This window comes from Macaca fascicularis, chromosome 19 (assembly GCF_037993035.2).
Source record: "Macaca fascicularis isolate 582-1 chromosome 19, T2T-MFA8v1.1".
Taxonomy (NCBI): domain Eukaryota; kingdom Metazoa; phylum Chordata; class Mammalia; order Primates; family Cercopithecidae; genus Macaca; species Macaca fascicularis.
Genome location: NC_088393.1, coordinates 2,967,638 through 2,990,959, shown reverse-complemented (window position 1 = coordinate 2,990,959; position 23,322 = coordinate 2,967,638). Strand labels below are relative to the sequence as shown.

The 23,322-nt window shown below is 56.0% G+C and overlaps 1 protein-coding gene across 1 annotated transcript; it reads left to right on the top strand.

Annotated features, from left to right (window-relative positions):
- The first annotated feature begins 20 nt into the window (after nt 1-20).
- On the top strand, nt 21-6,215 carry LSM7 (LSM7 homolog, U6 small nuclear RNA and mRNA degradation associated). Its single transcript, XM_005587464.5, has 4 exons — nt 21-58; nt 142-232; nt 3,768-3,839; nt 5,921-6,215. Exons 1-4 carry the CDS (start codon nt 53-55, stop codon nt 6,061-6,063), a joined length of 312 nt encoding a protein of 103 aa, XP_005587521.3. The 5' UTR covers nt 21-52; the 3' UTR covers nt 6,064-6,215.
- Nucleotides 6,216-23,322: the final 17,107 nt, after the last annotated feature.

The following is a 23,322-nucleotide window of genomic DNA, read 5'->3' as shown; positions in this document are numbered from 1 at the left end:
GAGGTCACAGGGCACGGGGCGGTGTCTGCGAAGAGCCTCACGGCGCGACAAGATGGCGGTGAGCGCGCGGCAGAATCCGGAGCCGGGGGGCGTGGGGCTCGGGCCGCGCTCCAGGCCTCATGCGCTCTGCTTTCCCCGCAGGATAAGGAGAAGAAGAAAAAGGAGAGCATCTTGGACTTGTCCAAGTACATCGACAAGACGATCCGGGTGAAGTTTCAGGGAGGACGCGAAGGTGAGGCGGCTCCCGCCGTTGGCACCCCCCCTTTAAAATTTTAAAATAAAGTCAGCAACAGAGGTGATGAGGATGCATGCAGAGGCGCCTCTTTTATTTATTTTTATTTATGTATTTATTTTGAGACGCAGTCTCGCTCCGTCGCCCAGTCTGGAGTGCAAGTGGTGCGATCTCAGCTCACTGCAACCTCCGCCTCCCGGGTTCAAGCGATTCTCCTGCCTCAGCCTCCTGCGTGGCTGGGGCTACAGGCGCCACCACTCCTGGCTAATTTTTGTATTTCTAGTAGAGACGGGGTTTCACCATGTTGGCCAGGCTGGTCTCAAGCTTCTGACCTCAAGTGATTCGCCCGTCTCGGCCTCCCAAAGTGCTGGGATGACAGGCGTGAGCCGCCGCAGAGGCGCCTCTTTACACGCTTGACGCCGACTACCTTGTGCAGGCTTCCGAATTACGCCGGGAGGTAGGAACTGGTATGGCCATGTTGCAGGCGGGGAAACTGGGGCAAGGAGCGGGAAACAAACGTAATCCAAAGTCACAGTGGCGCAGCCGGTATTGGGATTTCCGGCTTGGCCTCCAGAGCAGTCCTGTGTGTCCAAGGACTGCCCCAGATCCCCACAGATCTCCCGGCTTCTCCTCTTCCTCCCTCTAAGTCAAGGTCTTTCCCGCACAGCAGTGTGGACACATTTGGGGCCGGATTCTCTGGAGTGGGGCCGTCCTGGGGCACTGCAGGGTGCTGAGCAGCATCCCTGGCCTCCACCAAGTTGTGACAACCTAAATAGCCTCAGACATTGCTTAGTGTTCTCTGGGGATAGGATCGCCCCCCGACCCCCAAGCTGTGATTGGGAATCACAGCTACTAAGGTCAGTCTCCACTCAGCGGCCAGAGGCACCTAATGAAAAAGAAATGGAGGCTTCTTGCTCCCTGCTGAAAACCTCTGAGGCTCCCGGTTGTTTTGGAGTAAAATCCGAATCCATACTTCTGATTATGACTGCAAAGGGCGGCAGAAGCACAAGTTCCACAGGTGCTTGCTCTGGGAAGCCCTCCCTGACCCTGGCGTCAGGCCCCCCATCGTTCTAGGATCCTGGTAGCACCTGTCACCGTTTGCGGTTTCGTGCATGTTAACCTGATGCTTGCCTCTGCCTGCAACTCTTCCATGGAATCTAGTGAAGACAGGGCGAGCTCTCAGAGGGCAGGAAGCATTCGCATGGGCAGTGGGCTGGTGATGCATGCTGCAGCTCTTGGCGGGACGCAGGGACTCACGCCTGTAACCCCAGCACTTTGGGAGGCTGAGGCAGGCGGATCATATGATCAGGAGATCGAGACCAGCCTGACCAACATGGGGTTTCGTGAAACCCCATCTCTACGAAAAATACAAAAAAATTAGCTGGGCGTGGTGGTGCACACCTGTAATCCCAACAACTCAGGAGGCTGAGGCAGGAGAATCTCTTGAACCCAGGAGGCAGAGGTTGCAGTGAGCTGAGATCGCGCCACTGCACTCCAGTCTGGGAGACAGAGCGAGACTCCGTCTAAAAATAAATAAATCACACACACGCACACACACAGCAGAGAAAGGGTTTGCTCCCTGAAGGACTCACCTGATATGGTCAGGCTCACCCAGGGTGTTTCCCTCTAGATTGGCTCAAAGTCAGCTGGTTCAGGGGCTTAAACAGCTGCATAACCTAAGTGCAGGAGTGACGTCATGTCCCCTCAGAGTCACAGGCCCGAGCCCACACCCCGGGGAGGGGAACCTTGGTTAGAGACCTACCTACCTCAGTGCTCACATCTGTCCCTGTGAGGAGGGCTGGCTCACTGGTCAGGCTGGTGCCAAGGACCTGAACCGTTGCGTCTGACCCCATCTCATAGGTGACAGGTTTCATTTTGCAGGGGAGGGACTTGAGCGCAGAGAGAGGGAGCCGTGGAGGTAGGAGCTAAAGCCTGTATGCAGGTGGGCAGACCTTCTCTGTAGAAGGCCAGACAGCAAATATCTTCAGCTTTGCAGCCCAGATGGTCTCTTGTCACAACCAGTGAGCTATGCCCGCAGAGCAGGAGAGCCGCCCTGGTCAGTGCCTGAGCGGGCGAGTGTGCTGGTGGGCCAGTGAAACTTTGGCATACAGAGATGAGCGGTGGGCCACTTTCGCCTCTGGTCGTAGTTCGCAGCGCAGAACGGCCATGGACAGGCTCACAGCCCTGCCTTGGGAGAAGATAGGCGGGCAGAATAATGCCTGGGGTGCCTGCTTCCTGAGATTGGTGGGGGGCATGCAGAGGGCAGCACCCTAAGGGGTGTGGGTTGGTGTCTGGAGGAAGCACCTGAAAGATGACAGGGGTAAGAAGGAGGGTAGGGAGCGGGTGGCTGAGGGACGCCCCTCAGTGAGCGCAGAGGCGGAACCGCTCCTGGGCCTGGGCTGGAGGAGCCTGGGGGGAGAGGACGGGAGTCCCGGACAGGGAGGGTGGGCTGGCCTCTGCTGAGGACACACAGCTCCCCCTTCATCCTTCTCAGTGTCACCAGACACTGCGGAGCAGGATCAGATGGCAGAGGTCACCACCGGGTCAGAGAGCCCTAACCCAAGGTGCCAAGTTGTGACCTAAGGCGGCGAGGCTTGGGGGGTGGGGCAGGCAGCGTGGAGAGAGAAGCCACAGCAACCGCCTCAGCCCCCAAAGCCTTTGCACCCGGGTCTCAGAGCATCTCTCTTGCCCGCTCCCCGCAAGCCCTGAGCTGCAGGGCTGGGATTTGTTCTTCTGTATTCCGTGAACTCACTGAGGGACCTAGCACAGGTCAGGCAGCGCAGTCACCACCGCTGTCCCAGCAGAGCACTCCGTCTCCCCTAGAGGAAGCCCTGTCCCCATCAGCTGTCACTGCCTGTCGCCTCCCCGGCACCCACACATCCCCTCCCTGTCTCTGTGGATTGGCCTGTCCTGGACCTTTCATAGAAACGGGATTACACGCTGCGCGGCCTTCTGTGGCTGGCGTCTCTCACCGAGCGTGGCGCCCTCAGGCGCGTCCTCAGGCACATCCGCACCGCAGCCTGCGCCAGCCTCGCTCCTCTTCCCGGCTGGTGGTTCCACCGCATGCATGTGCCGCGGCCTGTTTTGCTACTGTTTTGGAGCCGAGAATTGTTTTTATGACTTTTAAATATCTGGAAAGGGATCAAAAGAAGACTGTCTCACGATGTGGAAATGATACGAAATTCCCGTTTCAGTGCCTGTGTGTCGAGCTGACTGGCCACGGTTCAGCCACACGTGGACTCATCACCGAAGCTGCTTCCACCCAGGCAGCCCGAGCCAGCAGCTGTGACCGGCACCCTGTGGCCCACACGGCCAGAAGTGTTTGTCCTCTAGCCCCCTGCAGACACAGTCGGCTGCCCATGGTGGGGGTCACTCTGGAGGCGCCTGTCACCAGCCCCTCCCGGGAGCCCTCCCCCACCCTCAGTCCTCCATCCCTGAAGCAGTGAGCCCCATGCCTGGGCCACGCTGGGGCAGGCCCTGTACCCAAGATGGATCTCATGCCTTCTCATTTCTCTCCCCCGGTGATTTCTCCAAGCCAGTGGAATCCTGAAGGGCTTCGACCCACTCCTCAACCTTGTGCTGGACGGCACCATTGAGTACATGCGAGGTGAGTGGGGCGGTGGCTGAGGCGGGCAGCGGGATGAGGAGGGCAGTGGGGTGAGGGGGCAGCAGGGCAAGGGAGGCGGCCATGGGGCTGCCTGCTGCCTCTTCCTCTCTGAAACCCACAAAACCTCACTCTGAGGCACCAACGTGAAGCCTTGTGTTGGCCGATGGACGGGCTGAGCGCTCACTGGTCCTGGACGTCCTCACAAAGCTGGAAACTCCATTGTTGTGGGGCCTGGAGAGACGGGGAAGCTTCCCCACTGGTCTCTACATACTGACAGGGCACTTACAATGCTCGCAGCACAGTTAGAGGACAGGCTTTTTAAATGTTGTATTATTTCAGTTTTTGTTAAACTGGTGTCGCAAGGGGCCGGGCACGGTGGCTCACACCTGTAATCCCAGCTGCTCGGGAGGCTGAGGCAGGAGAATCGCTTGAACCCGGGAGGCGGAAGCTGCAGTGAGCCGAGATGGTGCAACTGCACTCCAGCCTGAGAAACAGAGTAAGACTCCGTCTCCAAAAAAAAGAGATAAGCTGAGGTCTCACTGTGTTGCCCAGGCTGGTCTCAAACTCCTGGGCTCACGCCATCCCCCTGCTTCAGCCTCCCAAAGTGCTGGGGTTCCAGGTGTGAGGTGTGGCACCCAGCCGAGAGCAGCCTTGCTGTGGGAGAGCGAGCGTGCTGTGGGACCCCTCTCGGGCCCCTCTCCTCTTCTGCCTTGTTAATCCCCACTATGAACGCAGGGCCCCCATCCCCTCCCCAGAGAACCCTCCCTCATTTCCCTGCCCCTGCTCGCTCTCCTCCCCAGTGAGGCCGCCAGGTCCTTAGACTCTCCCCGCTAGAAGATCCTGCTGCAAGTCCCCAGCCCGGCCCAGGCATCGGGGGGAGGCCAGGACTTAGAAAGAGACAGTCTTACCCCTCGGACCCATTGATACTGACACAAGATTTATTCTTGGAGCTGGCCACGGTGGCTCATGCCTGTAATCCCTGCACTTTGGGAGGCCGGGACAGGAGGATCACTTGAGCCCAGGAATTTGAGACCAGCCTGGGCAACATAGTGGGACCCTGTCTCTACAAAAAAAACAAAAAAAAAATGAATTAGCCAGGCATGACGGTGCATGTGCCTATGGCCCCAGCTACTCGGGAGGCGAAGGCAGGAGGATTGCTTGAGCCCAGGAGGTTGGGGCTGTGAGCTGGGATGATGCTACTGCACTCCAGCCTGAGCGACAGAGCAAGACCTGGTCTCTAAAACAAAAATGTTACAAACCTGGGCCCCGTGGTTCTCCCATGCCCCCACCAGCACACGACCACAGTAGTGAGGAGTTTTCATGGCCGTCAGCCTCTTCAGAGCTTGTCTTGGGCTTGCTGGTACTTCCCTGGGGTGCCAGCCCACATGATCCCCACGTGGGTCCCACCCACATGAACAGCCTCTTTTTTTTTTTGAGACAGTATCTCACTGTCATCAGGCTGGAGTGCAGTGGCGCCATCTCAGCTCACTGTAATCTCCGCCTCCCGGGTTCAAGCGATTCTCCTGCCTCAGCCTCCCGAGGAGCTGGGACTACAGGCGCCCGCCACCACACTCAGCTAATTTGTTGTATTTTTAGTAGAGGCCAAGTTTCGCCATGTTGGCCAGGATGGTCTCAATCTCTCGACCTCGTGATCTGCCCACCTCAGCCTCCCAAAGTGCTGGGATTACAGGCGTGAGCCACTGTGCCCAGCCCCCAGCCTCTTATAGGGTGAATATTGGCCCCCTAGGGTTCCAGGAACCCTGCAGAGACTGGGAGGCCCGGGATGCCTGTATTCTGGCCGTCTGATAACCTGGTCCCAGGCCTCCCTGTTCCTGTGGTTTGTGGAGTGAGGGCAGGCTGTGGCTGCTGTCTGTGGAGCTATCGCTGGTCTCTAGGGGCTGTGGGTCTGAGCCATGGGAGCCGGGGACCTGCCCCGCAGAGTGCACACTCTCTGAGGTCCCCGCATGCTCATGGCACCCGCAGGGTGCAGGTGGAGAGGGTGGAGCGAGGGTCTTGTGTCGGTGGGAATTCTCAGAGGCCTCCTGGAGCTCCCTCAGCCCTCTCTGTCTGCTCCTTCCCAGACCCTGACGACCAGTACAAGCTCACGGAGGACACCCGGCAGCTAGGCCTCGTGGTGTGCCGGGGCACGTCTGTGGTGCTGATCTGCCCGCAGGACGGCATGGAGGCCATCCCCAACCCCTTCATCCAGCAGCAGGACGCCTAGCCGGGCCAGGGCTGCAGGACAGGCCAGAGCAGCTCGGTTCCCCACAGACTTGGCCGCCGCTCCCACCACGGTGCTGCCTGCTGGAACGGAAGTGCTTTCCTTTTTGTATAGGTTGAGTTTTTGTTTTCTTAATAAAACTGCAAACCTCATTGTGTCTGAGCCCCAGAATCTTGCTTTTCCCTTGACCTTCTGAGGAAACCTGTATTCCTGGAGATTGGACTCAGACCCTGGAGCTCATCAAATACCAGCCATGGTCCCTCCTGGGGGTGAGGGTTCACAAGTGACCAACGCAGGCACAGGCAAGGCCGGGACAGGCGAGTCAGGAGCCTCAGTCCGATGAGGGGCTTGTGAAACCCCAGGCCAACCCCTGAGACAGCAGGAGCCGGGTGCATCAGGAGGGTGGGTGCATCAGGAGGGTGGGTGCATCAGGAGGGTGGGTGTATCAGGAGGGTGAGTGTATCAGGAGGGTGGGTGTATCAGGAGGGTGAGTGTATCAGGAGGGTGGGTGTATCAGGAGGGTGGGGTGTATCAGGAGGGTGGGTGTACCAGGAGGGTGGGGTGTACCAGGAGGGTGGGTGTACCAGGAGGGTGGGGTGTACCAGGAGGGTGGGGTGTACCAGGAGGGTGGGTGTACCAGGAGGGTGGGGTGTACCAGGAGGGTGGGGTGTATCAGGAGGGTGGGGTGTATCAGGAGGGTGGGGTGTACCAGGAGGGTGGGTGTACCAGGAGGGTGGGTGTATCAGGAGGTGGGGTGTATCAGGAGGGTGGGGTGTATCAGGAGGGTGGGTGTATCAGGAGGGTGGGTGTATCAGGAGGTGGGTGTATCAGGAGGGTGGGTGTATCAGGAGGGTGGGGTGTATCAGGAGGGTGGGGTGTATCAGGAGGGTGGGGTGTATCAGGAGGTGGGTGTATCAGGAGGGTGGGGTGTATCAGGAGGGTGGGTGTACCAGGAGGGTGGGTGTACCAGGAGAGTAGGGTGTACCAGGAGAGTAGGGTGTACCAGGAGGGTGGGTGTATCAGGAGGCCGGGGTGTATCAGGAGGCCGGGGTGTACCAGGAGGGTGGGTGCATCAGGAGGTGGGTGCATCAGGAGGGTGGGTGCATCAGGAGGGTGGGTGCATCAGGAGGGTGGGTGTATCAGGAGGGTGGGGTGTATCAGGAGGTGGGTGTATCAGGAAGGGGGGTGTATCAGGAGGGTGGGTGCATCAGGAGGGTGGGTGTATCAGGAGGGTGGGGTGTACCAGGAGGGTGGGGTGTACCAGGAGGGTGGGTGTACCAGGAGGGTGGGGTGTACCAGGAGGGTGGGTGTACCAGGAGGGTGGGGTGTATCAGGAGAGTGGGGTGTATCAGGAGGTGGGTGTATCAGGAGGTGGGTGTATCAGGAAGGGGGGTGCATCAGGAAGGGGGGTGCATCAGGAGGGTGGGTGCATCAGGAGGGTGGGTGTATCAGGAGGGTGGGGTGTACCAGGAGGGTGGGGTGTACCAGGAGGGTGGGGTGTACCAGGAGGGTGGGGTGTACCAGAAGGGTGGGGTGTATCAGGAGGGTGGGGTGTATCAGGAGGTGGGTGTATCAGGAGGGTGGGGTGTATCAGGAGGGTGGGTGTATCAGGAGGTGGGTGTATCAGGAGGGTGGGTGTATCAGGAGGGTGGGTGTATCAGGAGGGTGGGGTGTACCAGGAGGGTGGGTGTATCAGGAGGTGGGTGTACCAGGAGGGTGGGGTGTACCAGGAGGGTGGGGTGTATCAGGAGGTGGGTGTATCAGGAGGGTGGGTGTATCAGGAGGGTGGTGTGTATCAGGAGGGTGGGTGTACCAGGAGGGTGGGGTGTATCAGGAGGGTGGGGTGTATCAGGAGGTGGGTGTATCAGGAGGGTGGGGTGTATCAGGAGGGTGGGTGTACCAGGAGGGTGGGTGTACCAGGAGGGTGGGTGTATCAGGAGGGTGGGGTGTACCAGGAGGGTGAGTGTATCAGGAGGGTGGGGTGTATCAGGAGGGTGGGTGTATCAGGAGGCCGGGGTGTACCAGGAGGGTGGGTGCATCAGGAGGTGGGTGTATCAGGAGGTGGGTGTATCAGGAGGGTGGGTGTATCAGGAGGGTGGGGTGTATCAGGAGGTGGGTGTATCAGGAGGGTGGGTGTATCAGGAGGGTGGGTGTATCAGGAGGGTGGGTGTATCAGGAGGGTGGGGTGTATCAGGAGGGTGGGTGTATCAGGAGTGTGGGGTGTATCAGGAGGGTGGGTGTATCAGGAGGGTGGGTGTATCAGGAGGGTGGGTGCATCAGGAGGTGGGTGTATCAGGAGGGTGGGGTGTATCAGGAGGGTGGGGTGTATCAGGAGGGTGGGGTGTATCAGGAGGGTGGGTGCATCAGGAGGTGGGTGTATCAGGAGGTGGGTGTATCAGGAGGGTGGGTGTATCAGGAGGGTGGGTGCCTCAGGAGCCGGGTGCATCAGGAGGCTGGACCCCACAGCCCATGCTGCTAACACCTGTCCCCACTGCTGCCCCCCTTGTGAGGTGGACTGGTCACCTACAGCCAGCCCCCTCTGGGTTCCTTCCCTGCTCACAGCGTGTCCTGAGGTTGGGTACAATGGCTCTCACCTGGAATCCCAGCACTTTGGGAGGATGAGGCAGGAGGATCTCTTTGATCCCTGGAGTTCAAGACCAGCCTGGGCAAAATAGGGAGATCCCATCTCTAGAAAAAATGTATATATTTTTTTCTTTTGAGAAATATATATATATTTTATATATATTTTTTTCTTTTTTTCATTCTTTGTTGCTCAGATTGGAGTGCAATGTCGTGATCTCAGCTCACTGCAGCCTCCGCCTCCCAGGTTGAAGTGATTCTCCTGCCTCAGCCTCCTGAGTAGCTGGGATTACAGGTGACTACTACCAGGCTTGGCTTTTTTTTTTTTTTTTTTAAGATATAGTCTCAGCCGGGCGCGGTGGCTCAAGCCTGTAATACCAGCACTTTGGGAGGCTGAGACGGGCGGATCACAAGGTCAGGAGATCGAGACCATCCTGGCTAACACGGTGAAACCCCGTCTCTACTAAAAATACAAAAAACTAGCCGGGCGAGGTGGCGGGCGCCTGTGGTCCCAGCTACTCCGGAGGCTGAGGCAGGAGAATGGCGTAAACCCGGGAGGCGGAGCTTGCAGTGAGCTGAGATCCGGCCACTGCACTCCAGCCTGGGCGACAGAGCCAGACTCAGTCTCAAAAAAAAAAAAAAAAAAAAAAAAAGATATAGTCTCACTCTGTCACCCAGGCTGGAGTGCAGAGGCACAGTCTCAGCTGACTGCAACCTCTGCCTTCCTGGCTCAAGTAATTCTCCTTCCTCAGCCTCTCAAGTAGCTGGGATTACAGGCACCCGCCACCACACCCAGCTAATTTTTGTATTTTTAGTAGAGACGGGCTTTCGTCATGTTGGCCAGGCTGGTCTCGAACTCCTGACCTCAAGTGATCCACCCGCCTCGGCCTTCCCAGTTGCTGGGATTACAGACGTGAGCCACCATGCCCAGCCCAGGGCACGAAGCTTTGAAATGAGGGGACCAGTTCCCCACGTCCTTTTGACGGGTGGGGGAATCAAGATTCAGAGCCCAGAGGTCGCACAATGGAGAAACACAACCCCGACACGAGAGCCCACCACCCCGGAGACCCACAGGCTGTTCACGCGGCACACCTGCCTGCCCTGTCTGCGCCAGATGTAAAGGCTGAAACCTGGGGTCCCAGTGGCCCAGAGGCCTCAGCCACCGGTGGGAGAAGGAGTCAAGGCCTTAGAGGCTAACTGGTCTCATTAGAACCTCCAGGAATGGCAGGGAGGCAGGAGAGGAAGGAAGTCCAGTCTTCTAGCCCCATGGTTTCTCCAAGGAAGCAAGGCCTGCCCACCACTGCACCCCTCAAAACAGCCCCCCACACTGCAGACTGCTCTCTGCCCACTCTGTCACTTCCTAGTGAGCTGATGAAGTTTGCAAAGCCCTCTGCAGCCACAAAGCCCTGGGCTCAAGGCTCCTCCTACCACATGCTGTGTGGCTTAGGGAAGGTGTCCCAACCTCTCTGAAATCCAATTCCTTCCCTCTTAAGTGTTGAAAAAGGTGTTGAGTAGCCACTCCGCAGCTGGGCACTCGGCTACAGTCATGTGGGGACAGAGTTCAGGGCATGAAGCTTTTTTTTTTTTTTTCTTTTTTTTGAGATGGAGTCTGACTCTATTGCCCAGGCTAGAGTGTAGTGGCACGATCTCAGCTCACTGCAACCTCCGCCTCCCTGGTTCAAGTGATTCTGTTGCCTCAGGCTCCCAAGTAGCTGGGATTACAGGTGCCTGCCACCATGCCCGGCTATGTATTTTTAGTGGAAATGGGGTCTCACCATGTTGGCCAGGCTCATCTCGAACTCCTGACCTCAGGTGATCCTCCTGGCTCAGCCTCCCAAAGTGCTGGGATTACAGACATGAGCCACCATGCCCAGCCCAGGGCATGAAGCTTTGAAATGAGGCCCGAAGACAGTAACAGAATGCTGTGCAGGCCGGAGAGGGAGAGGTCAGCTTCCTGGGGACACAGATAGAACTCTCCAGATAATAGACCAGAATGAGCCTGTTCCTCTCAACCATTTCTACCCCAGAGAGCCACTCTGAGCTGCTTGGAAAAGACTAGAAGTAACCCAGCTGCCCATCACTAGAGGATCTGCTGGAGGAGTCCAGGACCTCCAGCCAACTACAAAGCCACTTTTAATTGTATCTATGTATTTATTTTTAAGAGACAGGGTCTCGCTCTGTGGCCCAGGCCCGGGTGCTGTGGTGTGAGCACAGCTCATTGCAGCCTTGACCTCCTGGGCTCAAGGAATCCTCCCACCTCAGCTTTCCAAAGTGCTGGGATGACAGGTGCACGCCACTGCACCTGGCCTACTTTTAATATTTTAAAAGGAGAAATTTAATATTTAATATTTTACATTCCACATTACATTGAAAATTTAATATTTTACAAAGAGTCAGAGAAGAAAAACCCGGTTACAGATAGGGAGGCACAGAGAGATCTGGAGAGAGACAGGGAGAGGCAGAAACAGCGGCGGAGACGTAGAGAGGGAACCGGCAGAGAAATGAGGACACAGCGGCCAGCCCGGCTTGAGACACTGGATCCCCCCAGGCCTCCGCCCTCCTGCCCTGTACAAATCCCCAGCCCCAGCGGGTCCCGCCAGCCAGCCCGCCGTGCTGTCTGCAGGCTGCTCCCGACCCTGGCCCAGACTCACCCTTTCAACTCCCTGCCCATGGTCAGCGCAGCCCTCGGATCACTGTGTGGGGGCCGCGGCCTTTGGCCCGGGAACCAGCTTTGCTGCCTGTGCCCACGGTCACCACGGCCCACGGCTTCCGGGTGCTGGCCGAGAGCCCTCGGGTCTTGCCCTCGGAGGCCCCACTCTGGGAGACATTGGCGGATAAGACAGATGGGCCTGTCTCGCCCCGACACCAGCCAGAGATCCTCAGGGCACCACCTCACTGCAGGTTCTGGAGGCTTCCAAAGGAGGACGGGAGCTGGACATTGCTGATGGTCAGTCTGGCACCTCCCCTACCCCGCTGCCTTCTCCAAGGTAGCTCTGCTTCACAGAACCCTCCCCCAAACCCTCAGGCAGGTCCTTTTTTATTCTCATTCACGGATGAGGTGGCTGAGGCCCAGAGAGGTTAAGCAGTTTGCACAGGGTAACACAGCCAGAATCCTAGCCTAGGAAGTGGGCTGCCTGCTGCTCCATCTCCCCCACCATGCCTTTCCTCTGCCCCAAGCCACCGGGGCTCCCAGCCACCCCCATCTTGTGGGCACAGAAACGAAGTCCCAGTGCCTGAGAGAGGCAAAGAGAAAAGGGAATGAGGCTGGGCACGGTGGCTCACGCCTGTAATCCCACCACTTTGGGAGACCAAGGTGGGCGGATCCCCTGAGGCCAGGAGTTCCAGACCAGCCTGGCCATCATAGCAAAACCCCATCTCTTTTGGACTTTTAGTAAGGTCCAAAAATTATCTGGGCATGGTGGCAGGCGCCTGTAATCCCAGCTACTCAGGAGACTGAGGCAGGAGAATCATTTGAACCTGGGAGACAGAGGTTGCAGTGAGCTGAGATCACGCCATTGAACTCCAACTGGAGCGACAGAGCAAGACTCCGTCTCAAAAAAAAAAAAAAAGAAAAGATAAAAAAGAAAAGGGAATGAACGCGCCGTGGCCCCAGGAGCTGGGAGAAAGCAAGTCACCATCGGCCTCACGCCGCAGGTCCATGCCTGCCTTGAACGACCGAGGAGAGGCCTCCCTGCGCCTCTGGAAAACCCGTGCAAGGACCCGGACAGTGCTGTGTAGCGTGGGACCTTCTGCCACAGAGGCCCATGCTGCCCATCGCCACCTGTTTCTGGGTCTCGATTTCCTGCCTGGACTTAGACGAGGACATGGATATGAAGGGAAGAAGGTTTGTAAACAGAAGAAGCTGTGCCCACGAGGAGAGCTCCTAGGGTTCAGGAATTGCTGGTTTGAGCCTGGGGACCGCCCAGGGTGAGAGAGGTTAGCAAACCCCTAGGACCGGGAGCTGTGGCTCACACTTATAATCCTAGCACTTAGGGAGGCGGAGGCGGGAGGATCGCTTGAGCCAAGGAGGCCGAGGCTGTGATGATCTGATTGTGCCACTGCACTGCAGCCTGGGTGACAGAGCGAGACCCTGTCTCAAAAAGAACGCTCCTGGGGGTCCCAGCTCCATGGCCAGGGCTCAAGCTCTGGGGATCTCACCAGGTCCCTCCCACTCTGCGCTTCCCCAAAGCCCCCACTGTCCACAGGAATAAGTCCCGGCTCCCCCGCCTTGCCCTTTAGACAGGGGCTTTCGGAGTGGGCCTAGGTCTGTCTGAACTTCGGGCCCTTCTGCCTCCAGTTTCTCACACTCTCTTTTTTTTTTTTTTTTTTTTTTTTTTGAGACGGAGTCTCGCTTTGTCACCCAGGCTGGAGTGCAGTGGCGCGATCTCGGCTCACTGCAAGCTCCGCCTCCCGGGTTCACGCCATTCTCCTGTCTCAGCCTCCCGAGTAGCTGAGACTACAGGCGCCCGCCACCACGCCCGGCTAATTTTTTGTATTTTTAGTAGAGATGGGGTTTCACTGGGTTAGCCAGGATGGTCTCGATCTCCTGACCTCATGATCCGCCCGTCTCGGCCTCCCAAAGTGCTGGGATTACAGGCTTGAGCCACCGCGCCCGGCCCTTCTCACACTCTCTACCTCCCTTCAGGACTCGGCTCTGTGGACTCCCCGACCACTGCGCCGCCACGCTGGCCTTGGCCGAGCTGGCCTCAGCCGTGCTGACCAGAGCCAGCAGGGGTCAGGATTCACCCAGGAATGACGGGCCCAAGGCCGCTAGGGTTCCAGTGCCTGACAGAGGACAGAGTTCCTGCACACTGGCCAGTGAACACAGACCGGAAGCAGTATGGGAACAGGAAGCTGGGGGTAATGGGCACGAAGTCAGAGACAGAGATGCCTGTGGGTTCCACGTTTATGCTGAAAAGGCTTCTGACTTCCATTTCCCTGACCTCATCTCTGCCCCAGCACCAAAGAGGCACTCCAAAATTAATGCACACCCCAAATCAATGCTCCTTCCACCAGGTGCCGCTCCAGCTTTCTGCATCCAAGGAAACAGCTCCTTGATTCAAGCTTACATCCTAGGGTGCCCTTTCCCCCTGTTTCTCTTGCCTCCCACGTCCCAGCCATCAGCAAATGCTGACAACTCTACCTTCAGAATTGTTTCCAGGCCAGGCACAGTGGCTCATGCCTGAAATCCCAGTGCTTTCCGAGGCTGAGGCAGGAAGATGGCTTGAGCCCAAGAGTTCAAGGTCAGCCTGGGCAACATAAAGACTTCCTCTCTGGAAAACAACAACAACAACAACAACAACAACAACAACAGAATTGATCCTGAAGCTTTTTTTTTTTTTTTTTTTTGAGGCGGAGTCTGGCACTCTTGCCCATACTGGAGTGCAGTGGCCCGATCTCGGCTCACTGCAAGCTCCGCCTCCTGGGTTCACGCCATTCTCCTGCCTCAGCCTCCTGAGTAGCTGGGACTACAGGCGCCCGCCACCTCGCCCGGCTAGTTTTTTTTTTTGTATTTTTTAGTAGAGACGGGGTTTCACCGTGTTCGCCAGGATGGTCTCGATCTCCTGACCTCGTGATCCGCCCGTCTCGGCCTCCCAAAGTGCTGGGATTACAGGCTTGAGCCACCGCGCCCGGCCGATCCTGAAGCTTTTAAAGAACAAACAGCACCAATCCTACCCAAACTCTTTCAGAAACTAGAGGAGGAGGGAACATTTCCCTACATGTTTTATGAGGCCAGCATAACCAAAACACATTATAGAAAATCGTAGGCCAATATCCCTCATGAATATCAATGCACAAATCCTTAATATTAACAAATTGAATCCAGCTATCTATAAAAGGGATTCTCCATCATGACCAGCAAGTGGGGCTTATCCCAGGAATGCAAGGTTGGTTTAATACCCAAGAATCAACATGATTAGCATAAGGGAGGAAAACCATATGCTCTTCTCAGTAGATGCAGAACATTCAGCTCTCACTTGGACAAAATTCAGCACTCATGCAGATTTAAAGCATGCAACTAGGAATAGAATGGAATATCCTCAACCAGATAAAAAGTGTCTATAAAAACCCTACAGCTGCCATCCTCAGTGGTGAAGGACTGAGTGCTCTCCCCCTAAGACCAGAAACAAGGGAAGGATGTCCAGTTCCACTGGTTCTCTTCAACATTGAACTGGAGGTTCCACACAGTGTGATAAGACAGAAAAATAACATATAAGACAAACAGCAGTAAGGAATAACTAAGGCCAAGAGTGGTGGTTCAGTGGCTCATGCCTGTAATCCCAGCACTTCTGGAAGCTGAGGCAGGAGGATCACTTAAACCCAGGAGTTCAAAACCAGCCTGGGCAACACAGCAAGACCCTGTCTCTACCAAAAAAAAAGAAAGAAAAAAAAAAATTAATGGGCATGGTGGCATGCACCTAGGGTCCCAGGTACTCAGGAGGCTGAGACAGGGGGATCACCTGAGCCCAGGAGTTCAAGGCTACGGTGAGCTATGACTGCACCACTGCATTCCAGCATTCCAGCCTGGGTGACAAAGTGAGACCCTGTCTCCAGAAAAAAAAATGAGAGAGAGAGAGAGACACAGACAGACAGACAGACAGACAGACAGACATATCAACCAACTACAATAAATGGACCTTATTTGGATTCTGAACTGAACAAAGTGTGAAAAAATTTTAGAAGGCAGTCAGGGAAATTGGACACTGGCTGGATATTTGAGCATATTAAGAAATTACTGGCCGGGCGCGGTGGCTCAAGCCTGTAATCCCAGCACTTTGGGAGGCCGAGACGGGCGGATCACGAGGTCAGGAGATCGAGACCATCCTGGCGAACACGGTGAAACCCTGTCTCTACTAAAAAATACAAAAAACTAGACGGGCGCGGTGGCGGGCGCCTGTAGTCCCAGCTACTCGGGAGGCTGAGGCAGGAGAATGGCGTGAACCCGGGAGGCGGAGCTTGCAGTGAGCTGAGATCCGGCCACTGCACCCCAGCCTGGGCGACAGAGCGAGACTCCGTCTCAAAAAAAAAAAAAAGAAATTACTATCCATTTTCTTAAAAAATGATAATGGAATTGTTGGCTGTGTTTTTTTTTGGTTTGTTTTTTTTTGTTGTTTTTTTTTTTTTTGAGACGGAGTCTGGCTCTGTCGCCCGGGCTGGAGTGCAGTGGCCGGATCTCAGCTCACTGTAAGCTCCGCCCCCCGGGTTTACGCCATTCTCCTGCCTCAGCCTCCCGAGTAGCTGGGACTACAGGCGCCCGCCGCCTCGCCCGGCTAGTTTTTTGTATTTTTTAGTAGAGACGGGGTTTCACCGTGTTCGCCAGGATGGTCTCGATCTTCTGACCTAGTGATCCGCCCGTCTCGGCCTCCCAAAGTGCTGGGATTACAGGCTTGAGCCACCGCGCCCGGCCGGCTGTGTTTTTTTAAGTCGTTGTATTTTAGAAATGCAAATATTTATGGATGAAATTACTTCGCATCTGGGATTTGCTTTGACGTAGTCTGTTGGGGAGGGTGAAGAGGGACTTATGGAACAAGATGCATCATACTTAGGGGATGGCTTTATGGGGGTTCATTACGTGACTCTCTAAGCCTTTGTTTGTGTATAAAATTTTCCATAATAAAAGGCTAAGCCAGGCACGGTGGCTCACGCTGGTAATCCCAGCACTTTGGAAGGCTGAGGTGGGTGGATCATGAGGTCAGGAGTTCAATACCATCCCGGCCAACATGGTGAAAACCCTGTCTCTACTAAAAACACAAACATTAACTGGGCATGTTGGTGCACGCCTGTAGTCCCAGCTACTCAGGAGGCTGAGGCAGGAGAATTGCTTGAACCCAGGAGGCGGAGCTTGCAGTGAGCCGTGATCGTGCTGTTGCACTCCAGCCTGGGTGACAGAGCGAGACTCTGCCTCAAAAAAAAAAAAAAAAATAGCTTGCAGTGAGCTGGAGATCGCGCCACTGCACTCCAGCCTGGGGGACAGAGCGAGACTCCATTTCAAAAAAAAAAAAAAAAAAAAAAAGCCCGGTATGGTGGCTCAAGCCTATAATCCCAACACTTTGGGAGGCCAAGACGGGCGGATCACGAGGTCAGGAGATTGAGACCATCCTGGCTAACACGGTGAAACCCCATCTCTACTAAAAAATACAAAAAAAACTAGCCGGGCGAGGTGGTGGGCGCCTGTAGTCCCAGCTACTCGGGAAGCTGAGGCAGGAAAATGGCGTAAACCCGGGAGGTGGAGCTTGCAGTGAGCTGAGATCCGGCCACTGCACTCCAGCCTGGGTGACAGAGTGAGACTCCAACTCAAAAAAAAAAAAAAAAAAAAAAATCAATATAAGCAAGAGTTTCCTTCAGAATCTGATGTGGGCGATTAATTTCCATGTATATCAGAGGAGAGTTCTGGTTTTTTTTTTTGAGATAGAGTCTAACTCTATCCCCCAGGTTGGAGTGCAGTGGTGCGATCTCAGCTCACTGCAACCTCCACCTCCTGGGTTCAAGTGATCTCCTACCTCAGCCTCCCTCGTATCTGGGATTACAGGCGGCTGCCACCATGCCCAGCTAATTTCTGTGTTTTTAGTGGAGACGGGGTTTCATCATGTTGACTAGGATGGTCTCAAACTCCTGAGCTCAGGTGATCCGCCCACCTCAGCTTCCCAAAGCGCTGGGATTACAGGTGTGAGCCACTGCGCCGGGCCGAGATTTTTTTTTTTTTTTTTTTTAAATGGCAGATGGATAAACTTCATTCTAAACCTAGAACTTACTCTGGGGGTCACTTATTTGTGGGGACAGCTAATTTTTGTACTTTCATCACGTTGGCCAGACTGGTCTCAAACTCTTGACGTCAATGGATCCATCTGCCTTGGCCTTCCAAAGTGCTGGGATTACAGGTGTGAGCCAGTGCACCCGGCCAATATGCATATATATTTTTTGAGACAGGGTCTTGCTCAGTCACCCAGACTGGAATGCAGTGGTAAGATCCTGGCTCACTGCAATCTCAACCTCCTGGCCTCAAGCGATCCTCCCACCTCAGCCTCCTAAGTAGCTGGGGCTACAGGCCAGGCATGCACCACCACGTCCAACTAATTTTTTTTCTTTTTTTGAGATGAGGGTCTCACTGTGTTGCCCAGGCTGGTTTCAAACTCCTGGGCTCAAGCGGTCCTCCTGCCTCTCCCTCCCAAAGTGCTGGGATTCCAGGCATTGTCCCCTTCCTGTCCTCGGTCGGTGTCTCCCCACCCCTTGTCCTGAGTGGAAGCCTCCTGAGGGTAGTGACCGTGCCTGAGCCTGCATGGACCCAGCACCTAGTAGGTGCCCAGGAGATGCTGAGAAGTGCAGGTTCTTTTGCATCCAGCAGGACAAGGGAGGTAGGTTTGACGTCCCATGGAGCACCCCACGCCCAGCCTCTCAGCTGCTGGGTGACCTTGGGGTGTCCCTCAAGTCTCTGGGTCCAGCATCCCTGGCGGGATGCATCTCCCTCAGTTCCTCATGGAGAGCTGCCCCGGGGCGCAGGGAGAGCATGGGAGGGGGATGCAGGCGCAGCTTTGAGCCTCCCAGGCAGTGGGGCGGGAGCACCTGGTTGCTAAGGTTACGACCACCTGTGATGGGATGTTGCCATGGAGACTCACCACCTGGGCGGAGAGGGCGGCTCCAGATGGGGAAGCCGTGGGAGAGGCTGGGGGCGGGGAGGAAGCAGCCCGCAGACGGGGGTGGCCTTCTGGGGAGGGGCGTGGTAGGGCCAAGGGGTCTCCTGTCCTGTGCTGTCCTGCCTGGGAAAACCAGTAGGAACTCTTCTGCGGCAGGAATCATTTCTAAAATTAAAAGCCCTCCTCCTCTCGCTCACCCTCTCCAGCGTGAGGGACAGGACCAGGTGCGGGTAGGAGTGGCAGTCATGCCCCAGGGAGGGAGGCTGCAGGGGCAGGTGGCCTGGGAGCCTCCCGTGTGGCCCCAGACAAGTGGCCTCCCTCTGTAACTGGGGATAGAGTCCTTGGCTGCTAAGAGGCAAACGTGTAGAGTCCTGGAGCCTTGGGCTCCAGATGCCTGAGGTCAAGCCCCAGCTTCAGCAGGCAGATGCTGTGTGACCTGAGGCTAGTGACCTAACCTCTCTGAGCCCCCAAATTCTCATCTGTAAAGTGGGAATAATAATGAATCCAGGCCAGGCACAGTGACTCACATGTGTAATCCCAGCACTTTGGGAGGCTGAGATGGGAGGATCACTTGAGTCCAGGAGTTCGGGACTGCAGTGAGCTATGATTGCACCACTGCACTCCAGCCTAGGCAAAATAGCAAGACCCTGTTAATTAAAAGTTAATCAGCGCCAGGCTCGGTGGCTCACACCTGTAAATCCCAGCACACTGGGAGGCCAAGGTGAGCAGATCACTTGAGGTCAGGAGTTCTAGACCAGCCTGGCCAACATGGAGAAACACCATCTCTACTAAAAATACAAAAATTAAATGGGTGTGGTGGCATGCGCCTGTAGTCCCAGCTACTCAGGAGGCTGAGGCAGGATAATTGCTTGAACCCGGGAGGCAGAGGTTGCAGTGAGCCAAGATTGCACCACTGCACTCCAGCCTGGGCAAACAGAGTGAAACTGTCTTACAAAAAATTTAGGCCGGGCGCGGTGGCTCAAGCCTGTAATCCCAGCACTTTGGGAGGCCGAGACGGGCGGATCACGAGGTCAGGAGATCGAGACCATCCTGGCTAATACGGTGAAACCCCGTCTCTACTAAAAATACAAAAAACTAGCCGGGCGAGGTGGCGGGCGCCTGTGGTCCCAGCTACTCGGGAGGCTGAGGCAGGAGAATGGCGGGAACCCGGGAGGCGGAGCTTGCAGTGAGCTGAGATCCGGCCACTGCACTCCAGCCCGGGCGACAGAGCCAGACTCCATCTCAAAAAAAAAAAAAAAAAAAAAATTTAAAAAGCTAATTTAAAAATTAGCCAGGTGTGGTGGCACATGCTTGTAGTCCGAGCTACTTGGGAGGCTGAGGCAGGAGGATCACTTCAGCCCAGGCGTTCGAGGCTGCAGTGAGCCGTGATCATGCCACTGCATCCAGCCTGGGTGACAGAATGAGACCCTGTCTCTTAAAAATATATAATAATAATAACTAATCCCTCATCATTTTGGGAAGGAATAAATGGACACATAATATTACAAGACTGGGCTGGGCACAGTGGCTCACACCCGTAATACCAGCACTTGGGGAGGCCAAGGAGAGAAGATCACTTTAGGCTAGGAGTTCAAGACCAGCCCCAGCAACATAGTGAGACCCTGGCTCTACAAAAAAAATTAAAACTTAGCTGGGTGTGGTGGTGCTCACCTGTAGCCCCAGCTTCTTGGGAGGCTGAGGTAGGAGGATCACTTGAGCCCAGGAGGTCAAGGCTACAGTGAGCTATGACTGTACCACTGTACTCCAGCCTGAGCAACAGAGTGAGACCCTGCCTTAAAAAAGAGCTAGGTGAGGTGGCTCACGCCTGTAATCCCAGCACTTTGGGAGGCCAAGGTGGGCAGACTGCTTGAGGTCAGGAGTTCGAGAGCAGCCTGGCCAACATGGTGAAACCCTGTGTCTACCAAAAATACAAAAATTACCTGGGCATGGTGGCTGATGCCTGTAATCCCAGCTACTCAGGAGGCCGAGGCAGGAGAATCACTTGAACCCGGGAGGTGGAGGCTGCAATGAGCTGAGATCGCACCACTGCACTCCAGCCTGGGCGACAGAGCCAGACTCCATCTAAAAAAAAAATGAGGCAGTGGTTTCTGGAAGCGGTAGACATTTCCAGGGAAACCAGGATTGGGGGGCCGCTTCCCCACTCAGCCCCCCAGAAACGCCTGCTCTGGGAACAAACTCCACCATCTTCAATGCTACTGGATCATCCATCTGTTCAACCAGCATTTATTGGAGGCCTCTTGTGTGCCGGTCCTGCAGACCATGATAAAAAGGGAGGGTAGGCCGGGCGCGGTGGCTCAAGCCTGTAATCCCAGCACTTTGGGAGGCCGAGACGGGCGGATCACGAGGTCAGGAGATCGAGACCATCCTGGCTAACACGGTGAAACCCCGTCTCTACTAAAAAAAAAATACAAAAACCTAGCCGGGCGAGGTGGCGGGCGCCTGTAGTCCCAGCTACTCGCGAGGCTGAGGCAGGAGAATGACGTAAACCCGGGAGGCGGAGCTTGCAGTGAGCTGAGATCCGGCCACTGCACTCCAGCCTGGGTGACAGAGCGAGACTCCGTCTCAAAAAAAAAAAAAAAAAGGAGGGTAGACCTTGTACGGGGCACATCAGCAAATTACAGGACATCTTAGTAGGCACGTGTCACGTAGGCCGGGAGAGAGGGATAGACAGAGGGTGGAGGTGGAGACGCGAGTGAAGAGGGGGAAGGGGCAGGCGGGGCAGAGGTCTGGGGGAAGGGCATTCTAGGCAGAGGGAACAGCCCGTGCTAAGGCCCTGCGGTAGGAGCCTGGCCCAATCTCCACCGCCAAGGGCTCAGGAGCACTGGCCACAAACCAGGCAGAGCCACTGCAGAGTCTCTGCAGCCCCGGAAGAAGATGGGAACTGCTCTGATCTCCATTTTGCAGAGGTGGAGACTGAGGCTGGAGGGACACACCCTACGGTTACACAGGCAGGGCCTAGACTGGACCCCAGCTGGCATCCCTTACCCTGCAGGACTCACAGCAAGCATCCCCTCCTCCGGGAGGCCTCCCTGGATCCCGGCTTCGGTTCGGGACCCGGTGTCTCTTCTGCCTCTTCCACGCCACTTGGTGATGATTTCATATTTCAGGCATCTGCTCCCTCTGTCCGAAGATATCCCCCTTGAGCCTAGAATCCTCCCTCCAGCCCTTGGCCTGGTATACAGTAGGTGCTCAATGAATGCCTTCCTACAAGAGCTCTGAGAGCCAGCTATCAGGAGCGTCACTTTACACAGAGAGAAACAGGATCAGAGAGAGAAGGAGACCTCCCCCACTGGGTTCACAATGTGCAGTAGCCCAGGGCCAGCTGGTGGGGAGAGCATGGGGGGTCATGAAGTCCTTCTGGACCTCTCTGGGGCCAGGAAGTGAACCGTACCTGCCCCCCACAGCATCCCGTGGTGGGGGGGCCTGGCCTGCAGCCTCCAGGGATGCAGTTTCTGGGCTTCCAGCCAACGCGACAGTCTGGGAACAGAGCCTGCTTGAGTCACAGGTGGCTGCGCGAATGCCAGGCCACCTCCAAAGCCACTGGGATTACACAGCCGGTGGGGAGGACTGTGGGGTGGGTGAAGGGGGCAGACAGGGCAAGGTTAGGCACACAGGCTCCCGAGGCCTCCTTCTCGCCCCTCACTTGGGAGAAATGGCATCTCCCAGCCTTGGTTTGCTCATCTGTGAGATGGGGAGGCTAAATGTGGCTTTTAGAAGATGCAGCAAGGGGCTGGGCATAGTAGCTCACGCCTGTAATCCCAGCACTTTGGGAGGCTGAAGTGGGTGGATCACCTGAGGTCAGGAGTTCGAGACCAGCCTGGTCAACATGGTGAAACCCCATCTCCCCTAAGAATACAAAAATTAGCCAGACATGGTGGCAGGTGCCCGTAATCCCAGCTACTTGGAAGGCTGAGACAGGAGAATCGCCTGAACTCAGGGGGCGGAGATTGCAGTGAGCCGAGATTGCACCACTGCACTCCAGCATGGGTGACAAGAGGGAAAATCCATCTCAAAAAAGAAAAAAAAAAAAAAAAGACAAAAAAAGGTTAAAAAACTTTCCACAAGCATTCATGGTGCACTTGGTGTGTGCTAGGCAGAAGGCACATTGGGGAACAAGCCCGTTAGACAAACAGAGGCTCCAAGCTGCTCCACAGAGGGATGGAGAGAAAGGCCGTCCAAGCTGGCCACAGTGAAGGCAAGGGCCTGGGACTGGAGGGACTTGGCCTGTTTGAGGAAGGCTGAAGGGGTGGAGCCCGGGAAAGAGGGAGTGAGGACAGGCGAGGGGGAGAGGCAGTGTGGCAGACCAAACAGTGCAGGCGGCCGGGCAGTGGCTCACGCCTATCATCCCAGCACTTTGGGAGGCTAGGGTGGGTGGATCACCTGAGGTCAGGAGTTTGAGACCAGCCGGGCCAACATGGTGAAAACCGAGCTGTACTAAAAATACAAAAATTAGCTGGGTATGGTGGCGGGAGCCTGTAATCCCAGCTACTCCAGAGGCTGAGGCAGGAGAATGGTTTGAACCCAAGAGGCAGAGGTTGCAGTGTGCCAAGATGGCACCACTGTACTCCAGCCTGAGCGACAGAGCAAGACTCCATCTCAAGAAAAAAAGAAATAAAGAAAAAACGAAATCCTAACGTAGATGGGATGCACACGGGACCCTCACGCAATAGGGAACCATGGCAGGTTCTGGAGCCCAGCGGCTAAGCTTCCTCTGAGGGGCTTCCTCCGAGGGCAACATAAGGAATGGGCCTGGAGGGCTGGGCTGTGGCAGGTATTCAGGTGCAGATGGTGGCGGCCTGGACTAGGGTTGGGGGACGGTGGGCAAAGGAGGCGATGGCAGCTTCCAGAAGATTCCACACGGAACAACCTGCTGCACTTGGGGTGCCCCTGCGTTTATTGCACGGCCATCTCCGCAGGCGCACCCGGGCACAGGGGGTCCTCGGACACGAAGCGCGCAGGGTGCTCACGGAGGGGTTACGCACCTGCCCTCCCAGCGCCCCCGCACCTGCGCCCACGTGGCCTCGCACAC